General features: G+C 49.8%; 1 protein-coding gene across 1 annotated transcript in view; it reads right to left on the bottom strand.

Annotated features, from left to right (window-relative positions):
* Positions 1 to 4,163: 4,163 nt before the first annotated feature.
* The window catches only part of LOC124028053 (CSC1-like protein 2), a gene marked incomplete at its 3' end in the record, with an annotated part of 35,779 nt that continues 14,517 nt past the window's right edge, over positions 4,164 to 25,425 (bottom strand). Inside the window, exons 2-5 of the mRNA XM_046340221.1 lie at positions 11,718 to 12,007; positions 7,888 to 7,967; positions 4,870 to 4,908; positions 4,164 to 4,238 (exon numbers count right to left, since the gene is read on the bottom strand). Coding sequence (XP_046196177.1) covers positions 4,164 to 4,238; positions 4,870 to 4,908; positions 7,888 to 7,967; positions 11,718 to 11,954 — 431 coding nt within the window. The remainder of the gene's footprint in view (positions 4,239 to 4,869; positions 4,909 to 7,887; positions 7,968 to 11,717; positions 12,008 to 25,425) is intronic.

Here is a 25,425-nt window from a genome sequence, read left to right as displayed (position 1 = left end):
ATATTTGGTTGTGGTATATTTAGTCGTGGTATATTTACTCCCGTTTAGTCGTGGTATATATGGTCGTGGTATATTTGGTTGTGGTATATTTAGTCCCGTTTAGTCGTGGTATATTTGGTCGTGGTATATTTGGTCGTGGTATATTTAGTCCCGTTTAGTCGTGGTATATTTGGTCGTGGTATATATGGTCGTGGTATATATGGTCGTGGTATATTTGGTCGTGGTATATTTGGTCGTGGTATATATGGTCGTGGTATATTTGGTCGTGGTATATATGGTCGTGGTATATATGGTCGTGGTATATATGGTCGTGGTATATTTGGTCGTGGTATATTTGGTCGTGGTATATTTGGTCGTGGTATATATGGTCGTGGTATATATGGTCGTGGTATATATGGTCGTGGTATATTTGGTCGTGGTATATTTGGTCGTGGTATATTTGGTCGTGGTATATATGGTCGTGGTATATATGGTCGTGGTATATTTGGTCGTGGTATATTTAGTCCCGTTTAGTCGTGGTATATTTGGTCGTGGTATATTTGGTTGTGGTATATTTAGTCGTGGTATATTTACTCCCGTTTAGTCGTGGTATATATGGTCGTGGTATATTTGGTTGTGGTATATTTAGTCCCGTTTAGTCGTGGTATATTTGGTCGTGGTATATTTGGTCGTGGTATATTTAGTCCCGTTTAGTCGTGGTATATTTGGTCGTGGTATATTTGGTCGTGGTATATTTAGTCCCGTTTAGTCGTGGTATATTTAGTCGTGGTATATTTACTCCCGTTTAGTCGTGGTATATATGGTCGTGGTATATTTGGTTGTGGTATATTTAGTCCCGTTTAGTCGTGGTATATTTGGTCGTGGTATATTTGGTCGTGGTATATTTAGTCCCGTTTAGTCGTGGTATATTTGGTCGTGGTATATTTGGTCGTGGTATATTTAGTCGTGGTATATTTACTCCCGTTTAGTCGTGGTATATTTGGTCGTGGTATATTTGGTCGTGGTATATTTAGTCCCGTTTAGTCGTGGTATATTTGGTCGTGGTATATTTGGTCGTGGTATATTTAGTCGTGGTATATTTACTCCCGTTTAGTCGTGGTATATATGGTCGTGGTATATTTGGTTGTGGTATATTTAGTCGTGGTATATTTACTCCCGTTTAGTCGTGGTATATTTGGTCGTGGTATATTTAGTCGTGGTATATTTAGGCGCGTTTAGTCGTGGTATATTTACTCCCGTTTAGTCGTGGTATATTTGGTCGTGGTATATTTAGTCGTGGTATATTTACTCCCGTTTAGTCGCGGTGTATTTAGTCGCGGTGTATTTAGTCGCGGTGTATTTAGTCGGTGTATTTAGTCGGTGTATTTAGTCGGTGTATTTAGTCGCGGTGTATTTAGTCGGTGTATTTAGTCGGTGTATTTAGTCGGTGTATTTAGTCGCGGTGTATTTAGTCGCGGTGTATTTAGTCGCGGTGTATTTAGTCGCGGTGTATTTAGTCGCGGTGTATTTAGTCGCGGTGTATTTAGTCGCGGTGTATTTAGTCGCGGTGTATTTAGTCGCGGTGTATTTAGTCGCGGTGTATTTAGTCGCGGTGTATTTAGTCGCGGTGTATTTAGTCGCGGTGTATTTAGTCGCGGTGTATTTAGTCGCGGTGTATTTAGTCGCGGTATATTTAGTCGTGGTATATTTCACACACCGTTGTATTGTTTCTATACCGGTGTTTATTGTGTGTATTAAATACCTTGTCCACGCATCTCAACTCTCCTGCGCCTGACTCCTTTTCACCAGTTACTCAAAGCCTTGACCTTGAATTCACTTCCAGGTAATACCGTACACAGAAACGGACATCTGGATATAGCCTAACCGTTCTACTTTGTGTTCAAATAAAATCTCACTTTCACTCTTCAGAGGGAGCTTGGCGATTTGAAAAAGTCACCCATTATTTTACTCTGTCACTCATAAAAATAATCTAGGTAGTAATTACGTAACGCCCCCCAACCCTTACACCCCCCCCATCAGTGAGACAACAATGATCCAGAACAAACCTCTACAGCCCCATTCCATTCCATGCAGTTTGAGGATTCTAGAGATACACAAACGGTCTCTCTCTGTCAGAGCCCCCCAGCCTGTTAAAAGGCAGAATGCAGACGCGGGAGTGATCAGAGCGGGGTGGGGAAAACTGAAAATGTTCGGCAGAGTGGTTTGGAATCATCTTTCTTATTGGTCTATTTTTTAATGACTGCATGGTGATGTCACCATGGAAGGCCCTAACTACATCCCACCAAGACAGGCAGAAATTTCACCCGGTCTTTTCAAACAGCTCTTACACTAAAAAGGACATTGTCAAAATGTTCACCATTTCACAGTGTTATTCCAACATCAGTGTGGAAATATATAGAAAACACAGGAAAATCTCATTTTTGACTGAAATGGGCCTTTAAGATGACAGATGCTAGCTAGAGAGAGAAGGTTATTCACAGACAAGGGTATTCACAGAGACAACATAACACCAGTGTGTAGTCATTAATACGCAGACTGAGAGCAGTGTTTCTCAATCCTGGTCCTATGCACCCAAAGGGATGTCCCTTTTTATTTCTGACCCCTGACCCCTGGCACTAACACAGCTGATGCAACTAATCAAATATGACCCGACGGCCAGGATTGAGAGAAACGCTGACAGGGGGATGTTAATCCAGGATAATGTTTCGCCCTTTCAGATCACAATGAATATTGGGATCTCAATTACTACTGGGATCAATCATCTGAATTACAGCCTGGTCACAGAACTGTTTGTACAATCTTGCCAAAGAAGCTGTAAACGTTAAACAAGTCCGCACAAACAGATCTGAGACCAGGCTATCCCCTTTAATGATTTAGAGTACTGGAAGAAATGGGTAACCTCTGCTCTACTAAATGCCAAGCGTACAACAACATTAAAGGATGAATTCACCCAGAGGGACTCCAGGGGGGATTACCTCAGAGTCATATCTAGTACAGAAATACAGAACAACCACAGACACACAGCTGATTGGTAGGAAGAGGTGGCTAGTAGGTAGTACAGAACCACCACAGACACACAGCTGATTGGTAGGAAGAGGTGGCTAGTAGGTAGTACAGAACCATCACAGACACACAGCTGATTGGTAGGAAGAGGTGGCTAGTAGGTAGTACAGAACCATCACAGACACACAGCTGATTGGTAGGAAGAGGTGGCTAGTAGGTAGTACAGAACCACCACAAACACACAGCTGATTGGTAGGAAGAGGTGGCTAGTAGGTAGTACAGAACCACCACAGACACACAGCTGATTGGTAGGAAGAGGTGGCTAGTAGGTAGTACAGAACCACCACAGACACACAGCTGATTGGTAGGAAGAGGTGGCTAGTAGGTAGTACAGAACCACCACAGACACACAGCTGATTGGTAGGAAGAGGTGGCTAGTAGGTAGTACAGAACCACCACAGACACACAGCTGATTGGTAGGAAGAGGTGGCTAGTAGGTAGTACAGAACCACCACAGACACACAGCTGATTGGTAGGAAGAGGTGGCTAGTAGGTAGTACAGAACCACCACAGACACACAGCTGATTGGTAGGAAGAGGTGGCTAGTAGGTAGTACAGAACCACCACAGACACACAGCTGATTGGTAGGAAGAGGTGGCTAGTAGGTAGTACAGAACCACCACAGACACACAGCTGATTGGTAGGAAGAGGTGGCTAGTAGGTAGTACAGAACCACCACAGACACACAGCTGATTGGTAGGAAGAGGTGGCTAGTAGGTAGTACAGAACCACCACAGAAACACAGCTGATTGGTAGGAAGAGGTGGCTAGTAGGTAGTACAGAACCACCACAGACACACAGCTGATTGGTAGGAAGAGGTGGCTAGTAGGTAGTACAGAACCACCACAGACACACAGCTGATTGGTAGGAAGAGGTGGCTAGTAGGTAGTACAGAACCACCACAGAAACACAGCTGATTGGTAGGAAGAGGTGGCTAGTAGGTAGTACAGAACCACCACAGACACACAGCTGATTGGTAGGAAGAGGTGGCTAGTAGGTAGTACAGAACCACCACAGACACACAGCTGATTGGTAGGAAGAGGTGGCTAGTAGGTAGGGGTAACCAGTCAGGTGAGGTGTGTAGTTACTAGTTACCATACCTCTCCACCCTGTAAACATCCTGCCTGCTGGGCGCCTCAAGGGCTGCGCTCACACAGGAGGACAGGAAAGGCATGCTGCTTGTCAGAGAGATTAACAACGAAACAGATTAGCATATAGAGCTGATTAGTTAGGGAGAGAGAGGACGTCCAACAGCAGGATTGAAACAGACAGACAGAGACTCAGCAGCAAAGTTTTTTAAAAACAGAGGAATGATGAGAGAGAGAGAGAGAGAGAGAGAGAGAGAGAGAGAGAGAGAGAGAGAGAGAGAGAGAGAGAGAGAGAGAGAGAGAGAGAAAGAGAGAGAGAGAGAGAGAGAGAGAGAGAGAGAGAGAGAGAGAGAGAGAGAGAGAGAGAGAGAGAGAGAGAGAGAGAGAGAGAGAGAGAGAGAGAGAGAGAGAGAGAGAGAGAGAGAGAGAGAGAGAGAGAGAGAGAGAGAGAGAGAGAGAGAGAGAGAGAGAGAGAGAGAGAGAGAGAGAGAGAGAGAGAGAGAGAGAGAGAGAGAGAGAGAGAGAGAGAGAGAGAGAGAGAGAGAGAGAGAGAGAGAGAGAGAGAGAGAGAGAGAGAGAGAGAGAGAGAGAGAGAGAGAGAGAGAGAGGCCGACCCAACCCACACCAGCCTAGGTAGGAAAGGAAGAGAGTTACTCCTAGAAGATAAGAGGGGTACGAAAGAGGAAGAGAAGCAGGGTGACGCGGTAACATTACATACTATTCCTGTTCGTCCAGACGGCTGTATCGCTGACTCCGTCTTCAGAGAGAAAACAAAAACAGAAGAAACAACGTGGCAGGGGGTCAGCTTGGTAGAGTCCTGGAGGAGAAACTAGTGATGCAGTTACTCAGGGCCAATCACAGTTCAGTTGTCTCTACAGCGACAGAGGGCCTCTGCTGGGGTTATACATAGTGGATATATTACAAACATTTCCAAACAGATTAATATACAGACCATTAGCAAATTCCTTTAACCAAAGCCACTCAACTCATACATGCACACAGTTTCTACGTATGGGTGGTCCTGGGAATTGAACCCACCGTTCCGGGGTTTCAGACGTCACGCTCTACCAAACTGAGCTAAAGAGGGTCACGAGCTTTGACGAGAGTACACATGATGTAGTCTTGAGTATTGTCTATATAATAAACAGCACCTTGAAGACCACAAATCCATAAAATGGCTGCTTATGTTTGGTTCATACTGAATTTTTTTAAAAGCATCAAACACAGATCTACAGTAGACCTAGATGTTAAGTCAAAGGGGAATCACTATCTGGATATGAGATGACTTACAAGTATTACAGGCATGCAGCAGGGGAAAACAATGTGCCTATCCATGGACCATGACCCTGGCTCTGTCCTAGCCACTCAATACAGCACAGTTATCTTAGCTACTACATCTACCAGTGGAGGCTCCTCAGAGGAAGACGGGGGAGGACATTCCTACTCAATCAATTCCAGAAAAATAAAAAAGTTTTTTTTTAGATAAAACTATTATAAATATATTCACGTCAAAACAATACCTGACAAAAAAAAAACACACCGTTTTGCAAAGAAGCTCTACAGTAGCCTCAACAGCACACTGTAGCACCATGGTGTAGCCCGGAGGACAGATAGCTCCATCCTCCTCTTGGTACATTGACTTCAATACAAAACGTAGGAGTTTCTGCTTCTCGCCACCTTCCGAGACTTACATGGTAATAATGCCCTGGCTGGTTTCGAAAGGGCAATGCCCTGGCTGGTCTAGTGGTAATGCCCTGGCTGGTCTAGTGGTAATGCCCTGACTGGTCTAGTGGTAATGCCCCGACTGGTCTAGTGTAATGCCCTGGCTGGTCTAGTGGTAATGCCCTGACTGGTCTAGTGGTAATGCCCTGGCTGGTCTAGTGGTAATGCCCTGGCTGGTCTAGTGGTAATGCCCTGGCTGGTCTAGTGGTACGCCCTGGCTGGTCCAGGGTAATGCCCTGGCTGGTCTAGTGGTAATGCCCTGGCTGGTCTAGTGGTAATGCCCTGGCTGGTTCATGGGTAATGCCCTGGCTGGCCTAGTGGTAATGCCCTGGCTGGTTAGTGGTAATGCCCTGGCTGGTCTAGTGGTAAATGCCCTGGCTGGTCTAGTGGTAATGCCCTGGCTGGTCTAGTGGTAATGCCCTGGCTGGTCTAGTGGTAATGCCCTGGGCTGGTCTAGTGGTAATGCCCTGACTGGTCTAGTGGTAATGCCCTGGCTGGTCTAGTGGTTAATGCCCCCTGGCTGGTCTAGTGGTAATGCCCTGACTGGTCTAGTGGTAATGCCCTGACTGGTCTAGTGGTAATGCCCCGACTGGTCTAGTGGTAATGCCCTGACTGGTCTAGTGGTAATGCCCTGACTGGTCTAGTGGTAATGCCCTGACTGGTCTAGTGGTAATGCCCTGACTGGTCTAGTGGTAATGCCCTGACTGGTCTAGTGGTAATGCCCTGACTGGTCTAGTGGTAATGCCCTATGTATTACTGTGGTAGTCTGCTGTTCAGTCACCATTACCGTGGGTAGTCTACTGTTCAGTCACCCCTATGTATTACTGTGGTAGTCTGTTGTTCAGTCACCCCTATGTATTACTGTGGTAGTCTACTGTTCAGTCACCCTATGTATTACTGTGGTAGTCTACTGTTCAGTCACCCTTATGTATTACTGTGGTAGTCTGCTGTTCAGTCAAACCCCTATGTATTACTGTGGTAGTCTACTGTTCAGTCACCATTACTGTGGTAGTCTGCTGTTCCAGTCACCCCTATGTATACTGTGGTAGTGTACTGTTCAGTCACCATTACTGTGGTAGTCTACTGTTCAGTCACCCCTATGTATTACTGTGGTAGTCTGCTGTTCAGTCACCCCTATGTATTACTGTGGTAGTCTACTGTTCAGTCACCATTACTGTGGTAGTCTACTGTTCAGTCACCCCTATGTATTACTGTGGTAGTGTACTGTTCAGTCACCATTACTGTGGTAGTCTACTGTTCAGTCACTATGTATTACTGTGGTAGTCTGCTGTTCAGTCACCCCTATGTATTACTGTGGTAGTCTACTGTTCAGTCACCATTACTGTGTAGTCTACTGTTCAGTCACCCCTATGTATTACTGTGGTAGTCTGCTGTTCAGTCACCCTATGTATTACTGTAGTCTGCTGTTCAGTCACCCCTACTATTACTGTGGTAGTCTACTGTTCAGTCACCATTACTGTGGTAGTCTACTGTTCAGTCACCCCTATGTATTACTGTGGTAGTCTGCTGTTCAGTCACCCCTATGTATTACTGTGGTAGTCTACTGTTCAGTCACCCCTATGTATTACTGTGGTAGTCTACTGTTCAGTCACCATTACTGTGGTAGTCTACTGTTCAGTCACCCCTATGTATTACTGTGGTAGTCTACTGTTCAGTCACCATTACTGTGGTAGTCTACTGTTCAGTCACCATTACTGTGGTAGTCTACTGTTCAGTCACCATTACTGTGGTAGTCTACTGTCCCAGAGGCTCTACTGAACTGTGGTCGTATGTCAATCCTTCTGTCAGTGTTGATCTCCTTCTGTTACAAGAGAAGCCCTTTCCACTCTCCCCCACTCCTCCTCCTCCTCCTCCTCCTCCTCCTCAGCCTAGGTGGCGCTAAGAGTACTGTGTGGCATCAAAGCTGTGGGTTCAATTCCAACAGGGATCAAATACTAAACATGTCTGTGTTCTTTCCCCGGGGTGTCTCAGCCTGTGTGTCTCAGTTGGTTACCTGTCTGCATCAGTGACCAGCGCCAAGCGGCCGTAGTCCCACGCCACCTTCCTCAAGATGGAGAACACAAACAGGAGTACCTAGGAAACACACACACACACACACGTTAAAGCAGGACAACTAGGAAGGCCACACACACATCAAAACAGGATAACTAGGAAGGCCACACACACACACACACACACGTTAAAACAGGATAACCAGGTAGGCCACACACACACACACATCAAAACAGGATAACTAGGTAGGCCACACACACACATCAAAACAGGATAACTAGGAAGGCCACACACACACATCAAAACAGGATAACTAGGTAGGCCACACACACACACACACACGTTAAAACAGGATAACTAGGTAGGCCACACACACACACACACGTTACATTTACATTTACATTTAAGTCATTTAGCAGACGCTCTTATCCAGAGCGAAAAACAGGATAACTAGGAAGGCCACACACACACATCAAAACAGGATAACTAGGTAGGCCACACACACACACACACACGTTAAAACAGGATAACTAGGTAGGCCACACACACACACACACGTTAAAACAGGATAACTAGGTAGGCCACACACACACACACATCAAAACAGGATAACTAGGAAGGCCACACACACACGTTAAAACAGGATAACTAGGAAGGCCACACACACACGTTAAAACAGGATAACTAGGAAGGCCACACACACACGTTAAAACAAACACAAACCGACCACTTGTCAAAAGGTCATCCTTCATCTTCAATAGGGAGGGAGAGGTCCCAATGTACACAGAGGGGGTAGGAGCCTCACCATACATTAGGCAGGCTGCCTTCCCAATGTACACAGGGGGGGTAGGAGCCTCACCATACATTAGCAGGCTGCCTTCCCAATGTACACAGAGAGGGGGTGGGAGCCTCACCATACATTAGGCAGGCTGCCTTCCCAATGTACACAGAGAGGGGGGGGTGGGAGCCTCACCATACATTAGGCAGGCTGCCTTCCCAATGTACACAGGGGGTGGTAGGAGCCTCACCATACATTAGGCAGGGGGTAGGAGCCTCACCATACATTAGGCAGGCTGCCTTCCCAATGTACACAGGGGGGTGGGGAGCCTCACTCATACATTAGGCAGGCTGCCTTCCCAATGTACACAGAGGGGGGTGGTAGGAGCCTCACCATGCCATTAGGCAGGCTGCCTTCCCAATGTACACAGGGGGGGGTAGGAGCCTCACCATACATTAGGGCAGGCTGCCTTCCCAATGTACACAGGGGGGGGGTAGGAGCCTCACCATACATTAGGCAGGCTGCCTTCCCAATGTACACAGAGAGGGGGGTGGTGGGAGCCTCACCATACATTAGGCAGGTTGCATTCCAATGTACACAGAGGGGGGTAGGAGCCTCACCATACACATTAGGCAGGCTGCCTTCCCAATGTACACAGAGAGGGGGGGCGTAGGAGCCTCACCATACATTAGGCAGGCTGCCTTCCCAATGTACACAGAGAGGGGGGGGGTAGGAGCCTCACCATACATTAGGCAGGCTGCCTTCCCAATGTACACAGAGAGGGGGGGTAGGAGCCTTCACCATACATTAGGCAGGCTGCCTTCCCAATGTACACAGGGGGTAGGAGGCCTCACCATACATTGGGCAGGCTGCCTTCCCAATGTACACAGAGAGGGGGGTGGTGAGCCTCACCATACATTAGGCAGGCTGCATTCCCAATGTACACAGAGGGGGGTAGGAGCCTCACCATACATTGGGCAGGCTGCCTTCCCAATGTACACAGAGAGGGGGGCGTAGGGAGCCTCACCATACATTAGGGCAGGCTGCCTTCCCAATGTACACAGAGAGGGGGTAGGAGCCTCACCATACATTAGGGGCAGGCTGCCTTCCCAATGTACACACAGAGGGGGGTAGGAGCCTCACCATACATTAGGCAGGCTGCCTTCCCAATGTACACAGAGAGGGGGGTGGTGGTGGTAGGAGCCTCACCATACATTAGGCAGGCTGCCTTCCCAATGTACACAGAGGGGGTGCTGGTAGGAGCCTCACCATACATTAGGGCAGGCTGCCTTCCCAATGTACACAGAGAGGGGGGGTAGGAGCCTCACCATACATTAGGCAGGCTGCCTTCCCAATGTACACAGAGAGGGGGTAGGAGCCTCACCATACATTAGGCAGGCTGCCTTCCCAATGTACACAGAGAGGGGGTAGGAGCCTCACCATACATAGGCAGGCTGCCTTCCCAATGTACACACAGAGAGGGGGGTAGGAGCCTCACCATACATTAGGCAGGCTGCCTTCCCAATGTACACAGAGAGGGGGTAGGAGCCTCACCATACATTAGGCAGGCTGCCTTCCCAATGTACACAGAGAGAGGGGGGCTGCCTTCCCAATGTACACAGAGAGAGGGGGGCTGCCTTCCCAATGTACACAGAGAGAGGGGGGGTAGGAGCCTCACCATACATTAGGCAGGCTGCCTTCCCAATGTACACAGGGGGGTGTAGGAGCCTCACCATACATTAGGCAGGCTGCCTTCCCAATGTACACAGAGGGGGGGTAGGAGCCTCACCATACATTAGGCAGGCTGCCTTCCCAATGTACACAGAGAGGGGGTAGGAGCCTCACCATACATTAGGCAGGCTGCCTTCCCAATGTACACAGAGAGAGAGGGGGGCTGCCTTCCCAATGTACACAGAGAGAGGGGGGCTGCCTTCCCAATGTACACAGAGAGACAGGGGGGGGGTAGGAGCCTCACCATACATTAGGCAGGCTGCCTTCCCAATGTACACAGGGGGGGGTAGGAGCCTCACCATACATTAGGCAGGCTGCCTTCCCAATGTACACAGAGGGGGGGTAGGAGCCTCACCATACATTAGGCAGGCTGCCTTCCCAATGTACACAGAGAGGGGGGTAGGAGCCTCACCATACATTAGGCAGGCTGCCTTCCCAATGTACACAGAGAGAGAGAGGGGGGCTGCCTTCCCAATGTACACAGAGAGAGAGGGGGGTAGGAGCCTCACCATACATTAGGCAGGCTGCCTTCCCAATGTACACAGGGGGTAGGAGCCTCACCATACATTAGGCAGGCTGCCTTCCCAATGTACACAGAGGGGGGTAGGAGCCTCACCATACATTAGGCAGGCTGCCTTCCCAATGTACACAGAGGGGGGGGGGGGGCAGGCTGCCTTCCCAATGTACACAGAGGGGGGGGGGGGGGCAGGCTGCCTTCCCAAGCATGTTACTTTAGGGAAGTGAAATACCTTCAGGGGTTGATTTATGTCAGATCTAACCAATCACAGCTCCGTCTACATGAAGGAAAACATCAGATCTAACCAATCACAGCTCCGTCTACATGAAGGAAAACATCAGATCTAACCAATCACAGCTCCGTCTACATGAAGGAAAACATCAGATCTAACCAATCACAGCTCCGTCTACATGAAGGAAAACATCTAGACATGTCACATCAGCTGTACAACCCTGACTCTCGGGTTTGTGTGTGAGGTATGCGTGTGTGTGCGTGTGTGGTATGCGTGTGTGTGTGTGTGTGAGGTATGCATGTGTGAGGTGTGCGTGTGTGTGTGTGTGTGTGAGGTGTGCGCGTGTGTGTGTGTGAGGTGTGCGTGTGGTGTGTGTGAGGTGTGCGTGAGGTGTGTGTGAGGTGTGCGTGAGGTGTGTGTGAGGTGTGCGTGTGTGTGTGTGTGTGTGTGTGTGTGTGTGTGTGTGTGTGTGGGGCTGAAGAAACCTATCTGATGTATCAGGTGAAAAATAAAGTTGTGTTATACTGTATACTCATCTCTGTTTGACCTTTGAACTCTTGCGTTTTGACTCACCAGGAAGCACATGAAGTCGAGTGCGAGCACAGTGGGCACCCCTCCGAAGGGCAGGCCCTGGAGCACGGTGGATCGGATACGGGCGGTGTAGCAGTAGTCCCTGGAGGTCTCACCCCCACCAGAGGTGTTGCTCTGCTGGGTGGGGCAGTTACCAAGGACCCCTCCGGGACACATGGCCCCATGGACCCCCCCTTGGGCCCCCCACATCACCACACCCACCATCAGCAGTATAGACATGCTGAGGCTTCAGTTAAGATTCAGCTCCGAACTCACTGCAGCATCTTTACCACCTGGAGGAGAGAAGAGCAGGAATTTAGGCAATTCAGAGGTAGGGAATGATATTAGTCCAATTTCACACATGTACAGGAGTGCCTTGTATAATTGGACGCTTCTGCTAAGGAGGGTATCAGAAACACCGGTTATAAAACGGTTGGGTGTTATCTAGACTTCCATACCATGCCTGTGTCATCCAGGGACAATTATTTTAAATTTTTTATTACGTTTACTTAACAGAATGCTAACAAAATGCTAACAAAATGCTAACAAGTACTAAGGAATTCCCATAGTAAATGCTAGGTAAATGCTAAGGAGCACATGATAAATTATGTATTACTAGGACATGCAAGTAACTGAAAACAAAGTTTGCAGCACGCAAAAAACAAACAAATATTAGGCAGCAGGTATCTGACAGGGGATTGTGTCTGCTGCTGTTACCAAGAAGCTAGATCTTGCAAAGCCACTTTGCTAACATTAGCAAAAACCCAGCTAAAGAAAATGCAATAAGCCACAACTTAACTTAATAGTTAAGATATATAGCTGTCAAAAATGAGTGAATTTCATACTTGGCCACCTCACTAAAGTTGGCCGCAGGAATAACTGACCTCAAGAAGCTCCCGTTTTACCCATTGTGCTCCTATTTAAATAAACAGACGTGATTGGCTCCTATTTAAATAAACACGTGATTGGCTCCTATGTAAATAAACAGACGTGAATGGCTCTATGTAAATAAACAGACGTGAATGGCTCTATGTAAATAAACAGACGTGAATGGCTCTATGTTATAGATGTCTGAAAGCATCTCCTCTCAGAAACAGTCTGAAAACACCTGCTCTCAGAAACAGTCTGAAAACACCTGCTCTCAGAAACAGTCTGAAAACACCTGCTCTCAGAAACAGTCTGAAAACACCTGCTCTCAGAAACAGTCTGAAAACACCTGCTCTCAGAAACAGTCTGAAAACACCTGCTCTCAGAAACAGTCTGAAAACACCTGCTCTCAGAAACAGTCTGAAAACACCTGCTCTCAGAAACAGTCTGAAAACAGCTGCTCTCAGAAACAGTCTGAAAACACCTGCTCTCAGAAACAGTCTGAAAACACCTGCTCTCAGAAACAGTCTGAAAACATCTCCTCTCAGAAACAGTCTGAAAACATCTCATTAGGACCTGATGGAGAAACAAATAGAGCCCTGAGTACCAGGCCATTAGGACCTGATGGAGGGACAATAGAGCCCTGAGTACCAGCCCATTAGGACCTGATGGAGGGACAATAGAGCCCTGAGTACCAGGCCATTAGGACCTGATGGAGGGACAATAGAGCCCTGAGTACCAGGCCATTAGGACCTGATGGAGGGACAATAGAGCCCTGAGTACCAGCCCATTAGGACCTGATGGAGGGACAATAATAGAGCCCTGAGTACCAGCCCATTAGGACCTGATGGAGGGACAATAGAGCCCTGAGTACCAGGTCATTAGGACCTGATGGAGGGACAATAGAGCCCTGAGTACCAGGCCATTAGGACCTGATGGAGGGACAATAGAGCCCTGAGTACCAGGTCATTAGGACCTGATGGAGGGACAATAGAGCCCTGAGTACCAAGTCATTAGGACTTAGATGGCCGTTTGCTAGTTGGATACTACCAACACATGTCCAGGGTGCATAAAATGAGATTACCGTAAATCTTATTGTGGTCATGTCTCATGACTGCAGAAGTGGCGGTAATACGGTCATCTCAGCAGACAGGCATGTATCCATTAAGGTTTTCAACTCCTCTTAACAGAGGACACAACTGTTGTAACATAATGAATACTAAACTGAAAACATGAATAATCTAATCTGGTACAGAACACGATGAGCTAAAATGGTATTGTGTTCTGTTATTAAAGTCAGATGTTATTACTATATTAATAGCATGGTTATGATGTCTACGTCACGCTTCTCATCTGAACAGTCAGATCAGGTCGTCTAAAAACAAAAGCCTTTGTATTAACGTTGGGGGAAGGGGTCAAAAAGATGAGGGAAGACTACAGTAGCTGAACAAGCGGTCTTGCAGATTGTTTGAGGGATAGTTTATACATGGTAAATGGGTCAAAGGCTCCGGTAATGGTGTGGTTTAAGAAGAGAACATGTGGTTAAAACTAGTGCACTACGTTACCCATAGACCTCTGGTCAAAACTAGTGCACTACGTTACCCATAGGCCTCTGGTCAAAACTAGTGCACTACGTTACCCATAGGCCTCTGGTCAAAACTAGTGCACTACGTTACCCATAGGCCTCTGGTCAAAACTAGTGCACTACGTTACCCATAGGCCTCTGGTCAAAACTAGTGCACTACGTTACCCATAGGCCTCTGGTCAAAACTAGTGCACTACGTTACCCATAGGCCTCTGGTCAAAACTAGTGCACTACGTTACCCATAGGCCTCTGGTCAAAACTAGTGCACTACGTTACCCATAGGCCTCTGGTCAAAACTAGTGCACTACGTTACCCATAGGCCTCTGGTCAAAACTAGTGCACTACGTTACCCATAGGCCTCTGGTCAAAACTAGCTATATAGAGAATAGGGTGCCATTTGGGACCCAGTCTCGTCTCCTCTCCGGGTTGAGACCGTGATGTCTCGTCTCCTCTCCGGGTTGAGACCGTGATGTCTCGTCTCCTCTCCGGGTTGAGACGGTGGGGTCTCGTCTCCTCTCCGGGTTGAGACGGTGGGGTCTCGTCTCCTCTCCGGGTTGAGACGGTGGGGTCTCGTCTCCTCTCCGGGTTGAGACGGTGGGGTCTCGTCTCCTCTCCGGGTTGAGACGGTGGGGTCTCGTCTCCTCTCCGGGTTGAGACGGGGTCTCGTCTCCTCTCCGGTGAGACGGTGGGGCCTCGTCTCCTCTCCGGGTTGAGACGGTGGGGTCTCGTCTCCTCTCCGGGCTGAGACGGTGGGGTCTCGTCTCCTCTCCGGGTTGAGACGGTGGGGTCTCGTCTCCTCTCCGGGTTGAGACGGTGGGGTCTCCTCTCCTCTCCGGGTTGAGACGGTGGGGTCTCCTCTCCTCTCCGGGTTGAGACGGTGGGGTCTCCTCTCCTCTCCGGGTTGAGACGGTGGGGTCTCCTCTCCTCTCCGGGTTGAGACGGTGGGGTCTCCTCTCCTCTCCGGGTTGAGACGGTGGGGTCTCCTCTCCTCTCCGGGTTGAGACGGTGGGGTCTCCTCTCCTCTCCGGGTTGAGACGGTGGGGTCTCGTCTCCTCTCCGGGTTGAGACGGTGGGGTCTCCTCTCCTCTCCGGGTTGAGACGGTGGGGTCTCGTCTCCTCTCCGGGTTGAGACGGTGGGGTCTCGTCTCCTCTCCGGGTTGAGACGGTGGGGTCTCGTCTCCTCTCCGGGTTGAGACGGTGGGGTCTCGTCTCCTCTCCGGGTTGAGACGGTGAGACGGTCTCGTCTCCTCTCCGGGTTGAGACGGTGGGGTCTCGTCTCCTCTCCGGGTTGAGACGGTGGGGTCTCGTCTCCTCTCCGGGTTGAGACGGTGGGGTCTCGTCTCCTCTCCGGGTTGAGACGGTGGGGTCTCGTCTCCTCTCCGGGTTGAGACGGTGGGGTCTCGTCTCCTCTCCGGGTTGAGACGGTGGGGTCTCGTCTCTCTCCGGGTTGAGACGGTGGGGTCTCGTCTCCTCTCCGGGTTGAGACGGTGGGGTCTCGTCTCCTCTCCGGGTTGAGACGGGGGTCTCGTCTCCTCTCCGGGTTGAGACGGTGGGGTCTCGTCTCCTCTCCGGGTTGAGACGGTGGGGTCTCGTCTCCTCTCCGGGTTGAGACGGTGGGGTCTCGTCTCCTCTCCGGGTTGAGACGGTGGGGTCTCGTCTCCTCTCCGGGTTGAGACGGTGGGGTCTCGTCTCCTCTCCGGTTGAGACGGTGGGGTCTCGTCTCCTCTCCGGGTTGAGACGGGGGTCTCGTCTCCTCTCCGGGTTGAGACGGTGGGGTCTCGTCTCCTCTCCGGGTTGAGACGGTGGGGTCTCGTCTCCTCTCCGGTTGAGACGGTGGGGTCTCGTCTCCTCTCCGGGTTGAGACGGTGGGGTCTCGTCTCCTCTCCGGTTGAGACGGTGGGGTCTCGTCTCCTCTCCGGGTTGAGACGGTGGGGTCTCGTCTCCTCTCCGGGTTGAGACGGTGGGGTCTCGTCTCCTCTCCGGGTTGAGACGGTGGGGTGAGACTGGGGTCTCCTCTCCGGGTTGAGACGGTGGGGTCTCGTCTCCTCTCCGGGTTGAGACGGTGGGGTCTCGTCTCCTCTCCGGGTTGAGACGGTGGGGTCTCGTCTCCTCTCCGGGTTGAGACGGTGGGGTCTCGTCTCCTCTCCGGGTTGAGACGGTGGGGTCTCGTCTCCTCTCCGGGTTGAGACGGGGGGTCGTCTCTCTCCGGGTTGAGACGGTGGGGTCTCGTCTCCTCTCCGGGTTGAGACGGTGGGGTCTCGTCTCCTCTCCGGGTTGAGACGGTGGGGTCTCGTCTCCTCTCCGGGTTGAGACGGTGGGGTCTCGTCTCTCTCCGGGTTGAGACGGGGTGGGGTCTCGTCTCCTCTCCGGGTTGAGACGGTGGGGTCTCGTCTCCTCTCCGGGTTGAGACGGTGGGGTCTCGTCTCCTCTCCGGGTTGAGACGGTGGGGTCTCGTCTCCTCTCCGGGTTGAGACGGTGGGGTCTCGTCTCCTCTCCGGGTTGAGACGGTGGGGTCTCGTCTCCTCTCCGGGTTGAGACGGTGGGGTCTCGTCTCCTCTCCCGGGTTGAGACGGTGGGGTCTCGTCTCCTCTCCGGGTTGAGACGGTGGGGTCTCGTCTCCTCTCCGGGCTGAGACGGTGGGGTCTCGTCTCCTCTCCGGGTTGAGACGGTGGGGTCTCGTCTCCTCTCCGGGCTGAGACGGGGTCTCGTCTCCTCTCCGGGTTGAGACGGTGGGGTCTCGTCTCCTCTCCGGGTTGAGACGGGGTCTCGTCTCCTCTCCGGTTGAGACGGTGGGGTCTCGTCTCCTCTCCGGGTTGAGACGGTGGGGTCTCGTCTCCTCTCCGGGTTGAGACGGTGGGGTCTCGTCTCCTCTCCGGGTTGAGACGGTGGGGTCTCGTCTCCTCTCCGGGTTGAGACGGTGGGGGTCTCCTCTCCGGGTTGAGTCTCCTCTCCGGGTTGAGACGGTGGGGGTCTCCTCTCCGGGTTGAGACTCCTCTCTCTCCGGGTTGAGACGGGGGTCTCGTCTCCTCTCCGGGTTGAGACGGTGGGGTCTCGTCTCCTCTCCGGGTTGAGACGGTGGGGTCTCGTCTCCTCTCCGGGTTGAGACGGTGGGGTCTCGTCTCCTCTCCGGGTTGAGACGGTGGGGTCTCGTCTCCTCTCCGGTTGAGACGGTGGGGTCTCGTCTCCTCTCCGGGTTGAGACGGTGGGGTCTCGTCTCCTCTCCGGGTTGAGACGGGGTCTCGTCTCCCTCCGGGTTGAGACGGTGGGGTCTCGTCTCCTCTCCGGGTTGAGACGGTGGGGTCTCGTCTCCTCTCCGGGTTGAGACGGTGGGGTCTCGTCTCCTCTCCGGGTTGAGACGGTGGGGTCTCGTCTCCTCTCCGGGCTGAGACGGTGGGGTCTCGTCTCCTCTCCGGGTTGAGACGGTGGGGTCTCGTCTCCTCTCCGGGTTGAGACGGTGGGGTCTCGTCTCCTCTCCGGGTTGAGACGGTGGGGTCTCGTCTCCCTCTCCGGGTTGAGACGGTGGGGTCTCGTCTCCTCTCCGGGTTGAGACGGGGTCTCGTCTCCTCTCCGGTTGAGACGGTGGGGTCTCGTCTCCTCTCCGGGTTGAGACGGTGGGGTCTCGTCTCCTCTCCGGGTTGAGACGGTGGGGTCTCGTCTCCTCTCCGGGCTGAGACGGTGGGGTCTCGTCTCCTCTCCGGGTTGAGACGGTGGGGTCTCGTCTCCTCTCCGGGTTGAGACGGTGGGGTCTCGTCTCCTCTCCGGGTTGAGACGGTGGGGTCTCGTCTCCTCTCCGGGTTGAGACGGTGGGGTCTCGTCTCCTCTCCGGGTTGAGACGGTGGGGTCTCGTCTCCTCTCCGGGTTGAGACGGTGGGGTCTCGTCTCAGGGTTGAGAATGTGGTGTCTATACCCTCTATTAATCTATTGTTCTCTAGCAGCCTCCCTCTGTCCTCTGTCCCTCTCGCCATTCCTTGACCTTTCACCTCTCTCCCTCCTTCTCCGTTCCTTGCTCTCTCAACTCCCGGCCACTCTCTCTGTCAGCGTGATGTCACAGCATTCCAGGAGGAGTATTAATGGGTTAGTGTTGGGACAGATGAGCAGAACAGCGCTGGTAATGTGTGTGTGTGGGGTAATGTTGGTGTTAGTAGGTCGAAGGGCAAAGAGGCAGAGAAAAATAACAGTTTTTTTGCAGTACACACATCAGATTGCTTGTTAGCCTCTTAGCCCATTAGCCTAGTCTGAGAAACGCCTCTTAGCCCATTAGCCTAGTCTGAGAAACGCCCATTAGCCTAGTCTGAGAAACGCCTCTTAGCCTAGTCTGAGAAACGCCTCTTAGCCCATTAGCCTAGTCTGAGAAACGCCTCTTAGCCCATTAGCCTAGTCTGAGAAACGCCTCTTAGCCCATTAGCCTAGTCTGAGAAACGCCTCTTAGCCCATTAGCCTAGTCTGAGAAACGCCTCTTAGCCCATTAGCCTAGTCTGAGAAACGCCTCTTAGCCCATTAGCCTAGTCTGAGAAACGCCTCTTAGCCCATTAGCCTAGTCTGAGAAACGCCTCTTAGCCCATTAGCCTAGTAGCCCATTAGCCTAGTCTGAGAAACGCCTCTTAGCCCATTAGCCTAGTCTGAGAAACGCCTCTTAGCCCATTAGCCTAGTCTGAGAAACGCCTCTTAGCCCATTAGCCTAGTCTGAGAAACGCCCATTAGCCTAGTCTGAGAAACGCCTCTTAGCCTAGTCTGAGAAACGCCTCTTAGCCCATTAGCCTAGTCTGAAACGCCTCTTAGCCCATTAGCCTAGTCTGAGAAACGCCTCTTAGCCCATTAGCCTAGTCTGAGAAACGCCTCTTAGCCCATTAGCCTAGTCTGAGAAACGCCTCTTAGCCCATTAGCCTAGTCTGAGAAACGCCTCTTAGCCCATTAGCCTAGTCTGAGAAACGCCTCTTAGCCCATTAGCCTAGTCTGAGAAACGCCTCTTAGCCCATTAGCCTAGTCTGAGAAACGCCTCTTAGCCCATTAGCCTAGTCTGAGAAACGCCTCTTAGCCCATTAGCCTAGTCTGAGAAACGCCTCTTAGCCCATTAGCCTAGTCTGAGAAACGCCTCTTAGCCCATTAGCCTAGTCTGAGAAACGCCTCTTAGCCCATTAGCCTAGTCTGAGAAACGCCTCTTAGCCCATTAGCCTAGTCTGAGAAACGCCCCTTAGCCCATTAGCCTAGTCTGAGAAACGCCTCTTAGCCCATTAGCCTAGTCTGAGAAACGCCTCTTAGCCCATTAGCCTAGTCTGAGAAACGCCTCTTAGCCCATTAGCCTAGTCTGAGAAACGCCTCTTAGCCCATTAGCCTAGTCTGAGAAACGCCTCTTAGCCCATTAGTCTAGTCTGAGAAACGCCTCTTAGCCCATTAGCCTAGTCTGAGAAACGCCTCTTAGCCCATTAGCCTAGTCTGAGAAACGCCTCTTAGCCCATTAGCCTAGTCTGAGAAACGCCCCTTAGCCCATTAGCCTAGTCTGAGAAACGCCTCTTAGCCCATTAGCCTAGTCTGAGAAACGCCCATTAGCCTAGTCTGAGAAACGCCTCTTAGCCCATTAACCTAGTCTGAGAAACGCCTCTTAGCTCGTTAGCCTAGTCTGAGAGACGCCTCTTAGCCTAGTCTGAGAAACGCCTCTTAGCCCATTAGCCTAGTCTGAGAAACGCCTCTTAGCCCATTAGCCTAGTCTGAGAAACGCCTCTTAGCCCATTAGCCTAGTCTGAGAAACGCCCCTTAGCCCATTAGCCTAGTCTGAGAAACGCCTCTTAGCCCATTAGCCTAGTCTGAGAAACGCCCATTAGCCTAGTCTGAGAAACGCCCATTAGCCTAGTCTGAGAAACGCCCATTAGCCTAGTCTGAGAAACGCCTCTTAGCCCGTTAACCTAGTCTGAGAAACGCCTCTTAGCCCGTTAACCTAGTCTGAGAAACGCCTCTTAGCCCGTTAACCTAGTCTGAGAAACGCCTCTTAGCTCGTTAGCCTAGTCTGAGAGACGCCTCTTAGCCTAGTCTGAGAAACGCCTCTTAGCCCATTAGCCTAGTCTGAGAAACGCTCTTAGCCCATTAGCCTAGTCTGAGAAACGCCTCTTAGCCCATTAGCCTAGTCTGAGAAACGCCTCTTAGCCCATTAGCCTAGTCTGAGAAACGCCTCTTAGCCCATTAGCCTAGTCTGAGAAACGCCTCTTAGCCCATTAGCCTAGTCTGAGAAACGCCTCTTAGCCCATTAGCCTAGTCTGAGAAACGCCTCTTAGCCCATTAGCCTAGTCTGAGAAACGCCTCTTAGCCCATTAGCCTAGTCTGAGAAACGCCTCTTAGCCCATTAGCCTAGTCTGAGAAACGCCTCTTAGCCCATTAGCCTAGTCTGAGAAACGCCTCTTAGCCCGTTAGCCTAGTCTGAGAAACGCCTCTTAGCCCGTTAGCCTAGTCTGAGAAACGCCTCTTAGCCCGTTACCTAGTCTGAGAAACGCCTCTTAGCTCGTTAGCCTAGTCTGAGAGACGCTCTTAGCTCGTTAGCCTAGTCTGAGAGACGCCTCTTAGCTCGTTAGCCTAGTCTGAGAGACGCCTCTTAGCTCGTTAGCCTAGTCTGAGAGACGCCTCTTAGCCTAGTCTGAGAAACGCCTCTTAGCCCATTAGCCTAGTCTGAGAAACGCCTCTTAGCCCATTAGCCTAGTCTGAGAAACGCCTCTTAGCCCATTAGCCTAGTCTGAGAAACGCCTCTTAGCCCATTAGCCTAGTCTGAGAAACGCCTCTTAGCCCATTAGCCTAGTCTGAGAAACGCCTCTTAGCCCATTAGCCTAGTCTGAGAAACGCCTCTTAGCCCATTAGCCTAGTCTGAGAAACGCCTCTTAGCCCATTAGCCTAGTCTGAGAAACGCCTCTTAGCCCATTAGCCTAGTCTGAGAAACGCCTCTTAGCCCATTAGCCTAGTCTGAGAAACGCCTCTTAGCCCATTAGCCTAGTCTGAGAAACGCCTCTTAGCCCATTAGCCTAGTCTGAGAAACGCCTCTTAGCCTAGTCTGAGAAACGCTCTAGCCCATTAACCTAGTCTGAGAAACGCCTCTTAGCTCGTTAGCCTAGTCTGAGAAACGCCTCTTAGCCTAGTCTGAGAAACGCCTCTTAGCCCATTAGCCTAGTCTGAGAAACGCCTCTAGCCCATTAACCTAGTCTGAGAAACGCCTCTTAGCTCGTTAGCCTAGTCTGAGAAACGCCTCTTAGCCTAGTCTGAGAAACGCCTCTTAGCCTAGTCTGAGAAACGCCTCTTAGCCCATTAGCCTAGTCTGAGAAACGCCTCTTAGCCCATTAGCCTAGTCTGAGAAACGCCTCTTAGCCCATTAGCCTAGTCTGAGAAACGCCTCTTAGCCCATTAGCCTATTTTGAGAAACGCCTCTTAGCCCGTTAGCCTAGTCTGAGAAACGCCTCTTGGCCCGTTAGCCTAGTCTGAGAAACGCCTCTTAGCCCGTTAGCCTAGTCTGAGAAACGCCTCTTAGCCCGTTAGCCTAGTCTGAGAAACGCCTTAGCCCATTAGCCTAGTCTGAGAAACGCCTTTTAGCCCATTAGCCTAGTCTGGGAAACGCCTTTAGCCTAGACTGAGAAACGCCTCGTAGCCTAGTTTGCGAAACACCTCTTAACCTAGTCTGAGAATAGCTTCCAAGCCTGCTGGGGGCATTACCACAACTATCCCCTACGCCACCCCAGGGGTTGTTCAACTTTTTAATCGAGGGGACACAAGAAACACTGCTGGTTTGACAGTCTGCTGTGTGTGTTGCAGTCAAATTTCTACACCAAGGCAGAGAGCATGAATCTAATGTCCCATATAATGTGGTAACGATGAGTCGATATCCACAGTCTATTGTTATCTGGGCACATGTATTTTCTCTTGTGTGCAGGGTAAGACATTAACAATGGCCACTGGGGGCAGGTAAAAACACACACGAGCTGTCCAGAGCAACACAACTCTACTCGCTGAGCTTATTTATTTAAGTCAAAGTGATTTACAAAAGTAAACCTTTAATAATGAACATACTACCAATATGGCGGCGACAGTTGATTCAGCGTAGCTAGCCTACTGTAGCAACCTTTAATAATGAACATACTACCAATATGGCGGAGACAGTTGATTCAGCGTAGCTAGCCTACTGTAGCAGTGTCCATCTCCCTGTTGGCACATTTGTCTTAAAAAAAGAGGCAGTGTCCTATTTTCAAATCTTCTCAAAACTCAAAGTTGCATGGCCTTTATCAAAAACTGTCATCAACTTTAGATTTCAAGATATCTTAACTGATACCAAATTTGCTTTGACTAATAAATGATGGTTAAGTCAACTAGCCATTTGTCAGTATAACCTACTATTCAAAGGTGAAGGTGAACAGACTATAGATGACTGGACAGACTATAGATGACTGGACAGACTATAGATGACTGGACAGACTATAGATGACTGGACAGACTATAGATGACTGGACAGACTATAGATGACTGGACAGACTATAGATGACTGGACAGACTATAGATGACTGGACAGACTATAGATGACTGGACAGACTATAGGTGACTGGACAGACTATAGGTGACTGGACAGACTATAGGTGACTGGACAGACTATAGATGTCTGGACAGGGTGAACCAACTATAGATGACTGGACAGGGTGGACAGACTATAGATGACTGGACAGACTATAGATGACTGGACAGACTATAGATGTCTGGACAGGGTGAACCAACTATAGATGACTGGACAGACTATAGATGACTGGACAGACTATAGATGACTGGACAGACTATAGATGTCTGGACAGGGTGAACCAACTATAGATGACTGGACAGGGTGGACAGACTATAGATGACTGGACAGACTATAGATGACTGGACAGACTATAGATGTCTGGACAGGGTGAACCAACTATAGATGACTGGACAGGTGGACAGACTATAGATGACTGGACAGACTATAGATGACTGGACAGACTATAGATGACTGGACAGACTATAGGTGACTGGACAGACTATAGGTGACTGGACAGACTATAGGTGACTGGACAGGGTGAACAGACTATAGATGACTGGACAGACTATAGATGTCTGACAGGGTGAACAGACTATAGATGACTGGACAGACTATAGATGACTGGACAGACTATAGGTGACTGGACAGACTATAGGTGACTGGACAGACTATAGATGACTGGACAGACTATAGGTGACTGGACAGACTATAGGTGACTGGACAGACTATAGATGACTGGACAGGGTGGACAGACTATAGATGACTGGACAGACTATAGATGACTGGACAGACTATAGATGACTGGACAGACTATAGATGACTGGACAGGGTGAACAGACTATAGATGTCTGGACAGACTATAGATGTCTGGACAGACTATAGATGTCTGGACAGACTATAGATGACTGGACAGACTATAGATGTCTGGACAGGGTGAACAGACTATAGATGACTGGACAGACTATAGATGACTGGACAGACTATAGATGACTGGACAGACTATAGATGACTGGACAGACTATAGATGACTGGACAGACTATAGATGACTGGACAGACTATAGATGACTGGACAGACTATAGATGACTGGACAGACTATAGATGACTGGACAGACTATAGATGACTGGACAGACTATAGATGACTGGACAGACTATAGATGACTGGACAGACTATAGGTGACTGGACAGACTATAGGTGACTGGACAGACTATAGGTGACTGGACAGACTATAGGTGACTGGACAGACTATAGATGTCTGGACAGGGTGAACCAACTATAGATGACTGGACAGGGTGGACAGACTATAGATGACTGGACAGACTATAGATGACTGGACAGACTATAGATGTCTGGACAGGGTGAACCAACTATAGATGACTGGACAGACTATAGATGACTGGACAGACTATAGATGACTGGACAGACTATAGATGTCTGGACAGGGTGAACCAACTATAGATGACTGGACAGGGTGGACAGACTATAGATGACTGGACAGACTATAGATGAATGGACAGACTATAGATGTCTGGACAGGGTGAACCAACTATAGATGACTGGACAGGGTGGACAGACTATAGATGACTGGACAGACTATAGATGACTGGACAGACTATAGATGACTGGACAGACTATAGGTGACTGGACAGACTATAGGTGACTGGACAGACTATAGGTGACTGGACAGACTATAGGTGACTGGACAGGGTGAACAGACTATAGATGACTGGACAGACTATAGATGTCTGGACAGGGTGAACAGACTATAGATGACTGGACAGACTATAGATGACTGGACAGACTATAGGTGACTGGACAGACTATAGATGACTGGACAGACTATAGATGACTGGACAGACTATAGGTGACTGGACAGACTATAGGTGACTGGACAGACTATAGGTGACTGGACAGACTATAGATGACTGGACAGGGTGGACAGACTATAGATGACTGGACAGACTATAGATGACTGGACAGACTATAGATGACTGGACAGACTATAGATGACTGGACAGGGTGAACAGACTATAGATGTCTGGACAGACTATAGATGTCTGGACAGACTATAGATGTCTGGACAGACTATAGATGACTGGACAGACTATAGATGTCTGGACAGGGTGAACAGACTATAGATGACTGGACAGACTATAGATGACTGGACAGACTATAGGTGACTGGACAGACTATAGGTGACTGGACAGACTATAGATGACTGGACAGGGTGGACAGACTATAGATGACTGGACAGACTATAGATGACTGACAGACTATAGATGACTGGACAGACTATAGATGACTGGACAGACTAGATGACTGGACAGGGTGAACAGACTATAGATGTCTGGACAGACTATAGATGACTGGACAGACTATAGATGACTGGACAGACTATAGATGACTGGACAGACTATAGATGACTGGACAGACTATAGGTGACTGGACAGACTATAGGTGACTGGACAGACTATAGATGACTGGACAGGGTGGACAGACTATAGATGACTGGACAGACTATAGATGACTGGACAGACTATAGATGACTGGACAGACTATAGATGACTGGACAGACTATAGATGACTGGACAGACTAGATGACTGGACAGGGTGAACAGACTATAGATGTCTGGACAGACTATAGATGACTGGACAGACTATAGATGACTGGACAGACTATAGATGACTGGACAGACTATAGATGACTGGACAGACTATAGATGACTGGACAGACTATAGATGA

This window comes from Oncorhynchus gorbuscha, unplaced genomic scaffold (assembly GCF_021184085.1).
Source record: "Oncorhynchus gorbuscha isolate QuinsamMale2020 ecotype Even-year unplaced genomic scaffold, OgorEven_v1.0 Un_scaffold_3698, whole genome shotgun sequence".
Lineage (NCBI taxonomy): Eukaryota > Metazoa > Chordata > Actinopteri > Salmoniformes > Salmonidae > Oncorhynchus > Oncorhynchus gorbuscha.
This window is presented reverse-complemented; position numbering and strand designations above follow the sequence as displayed.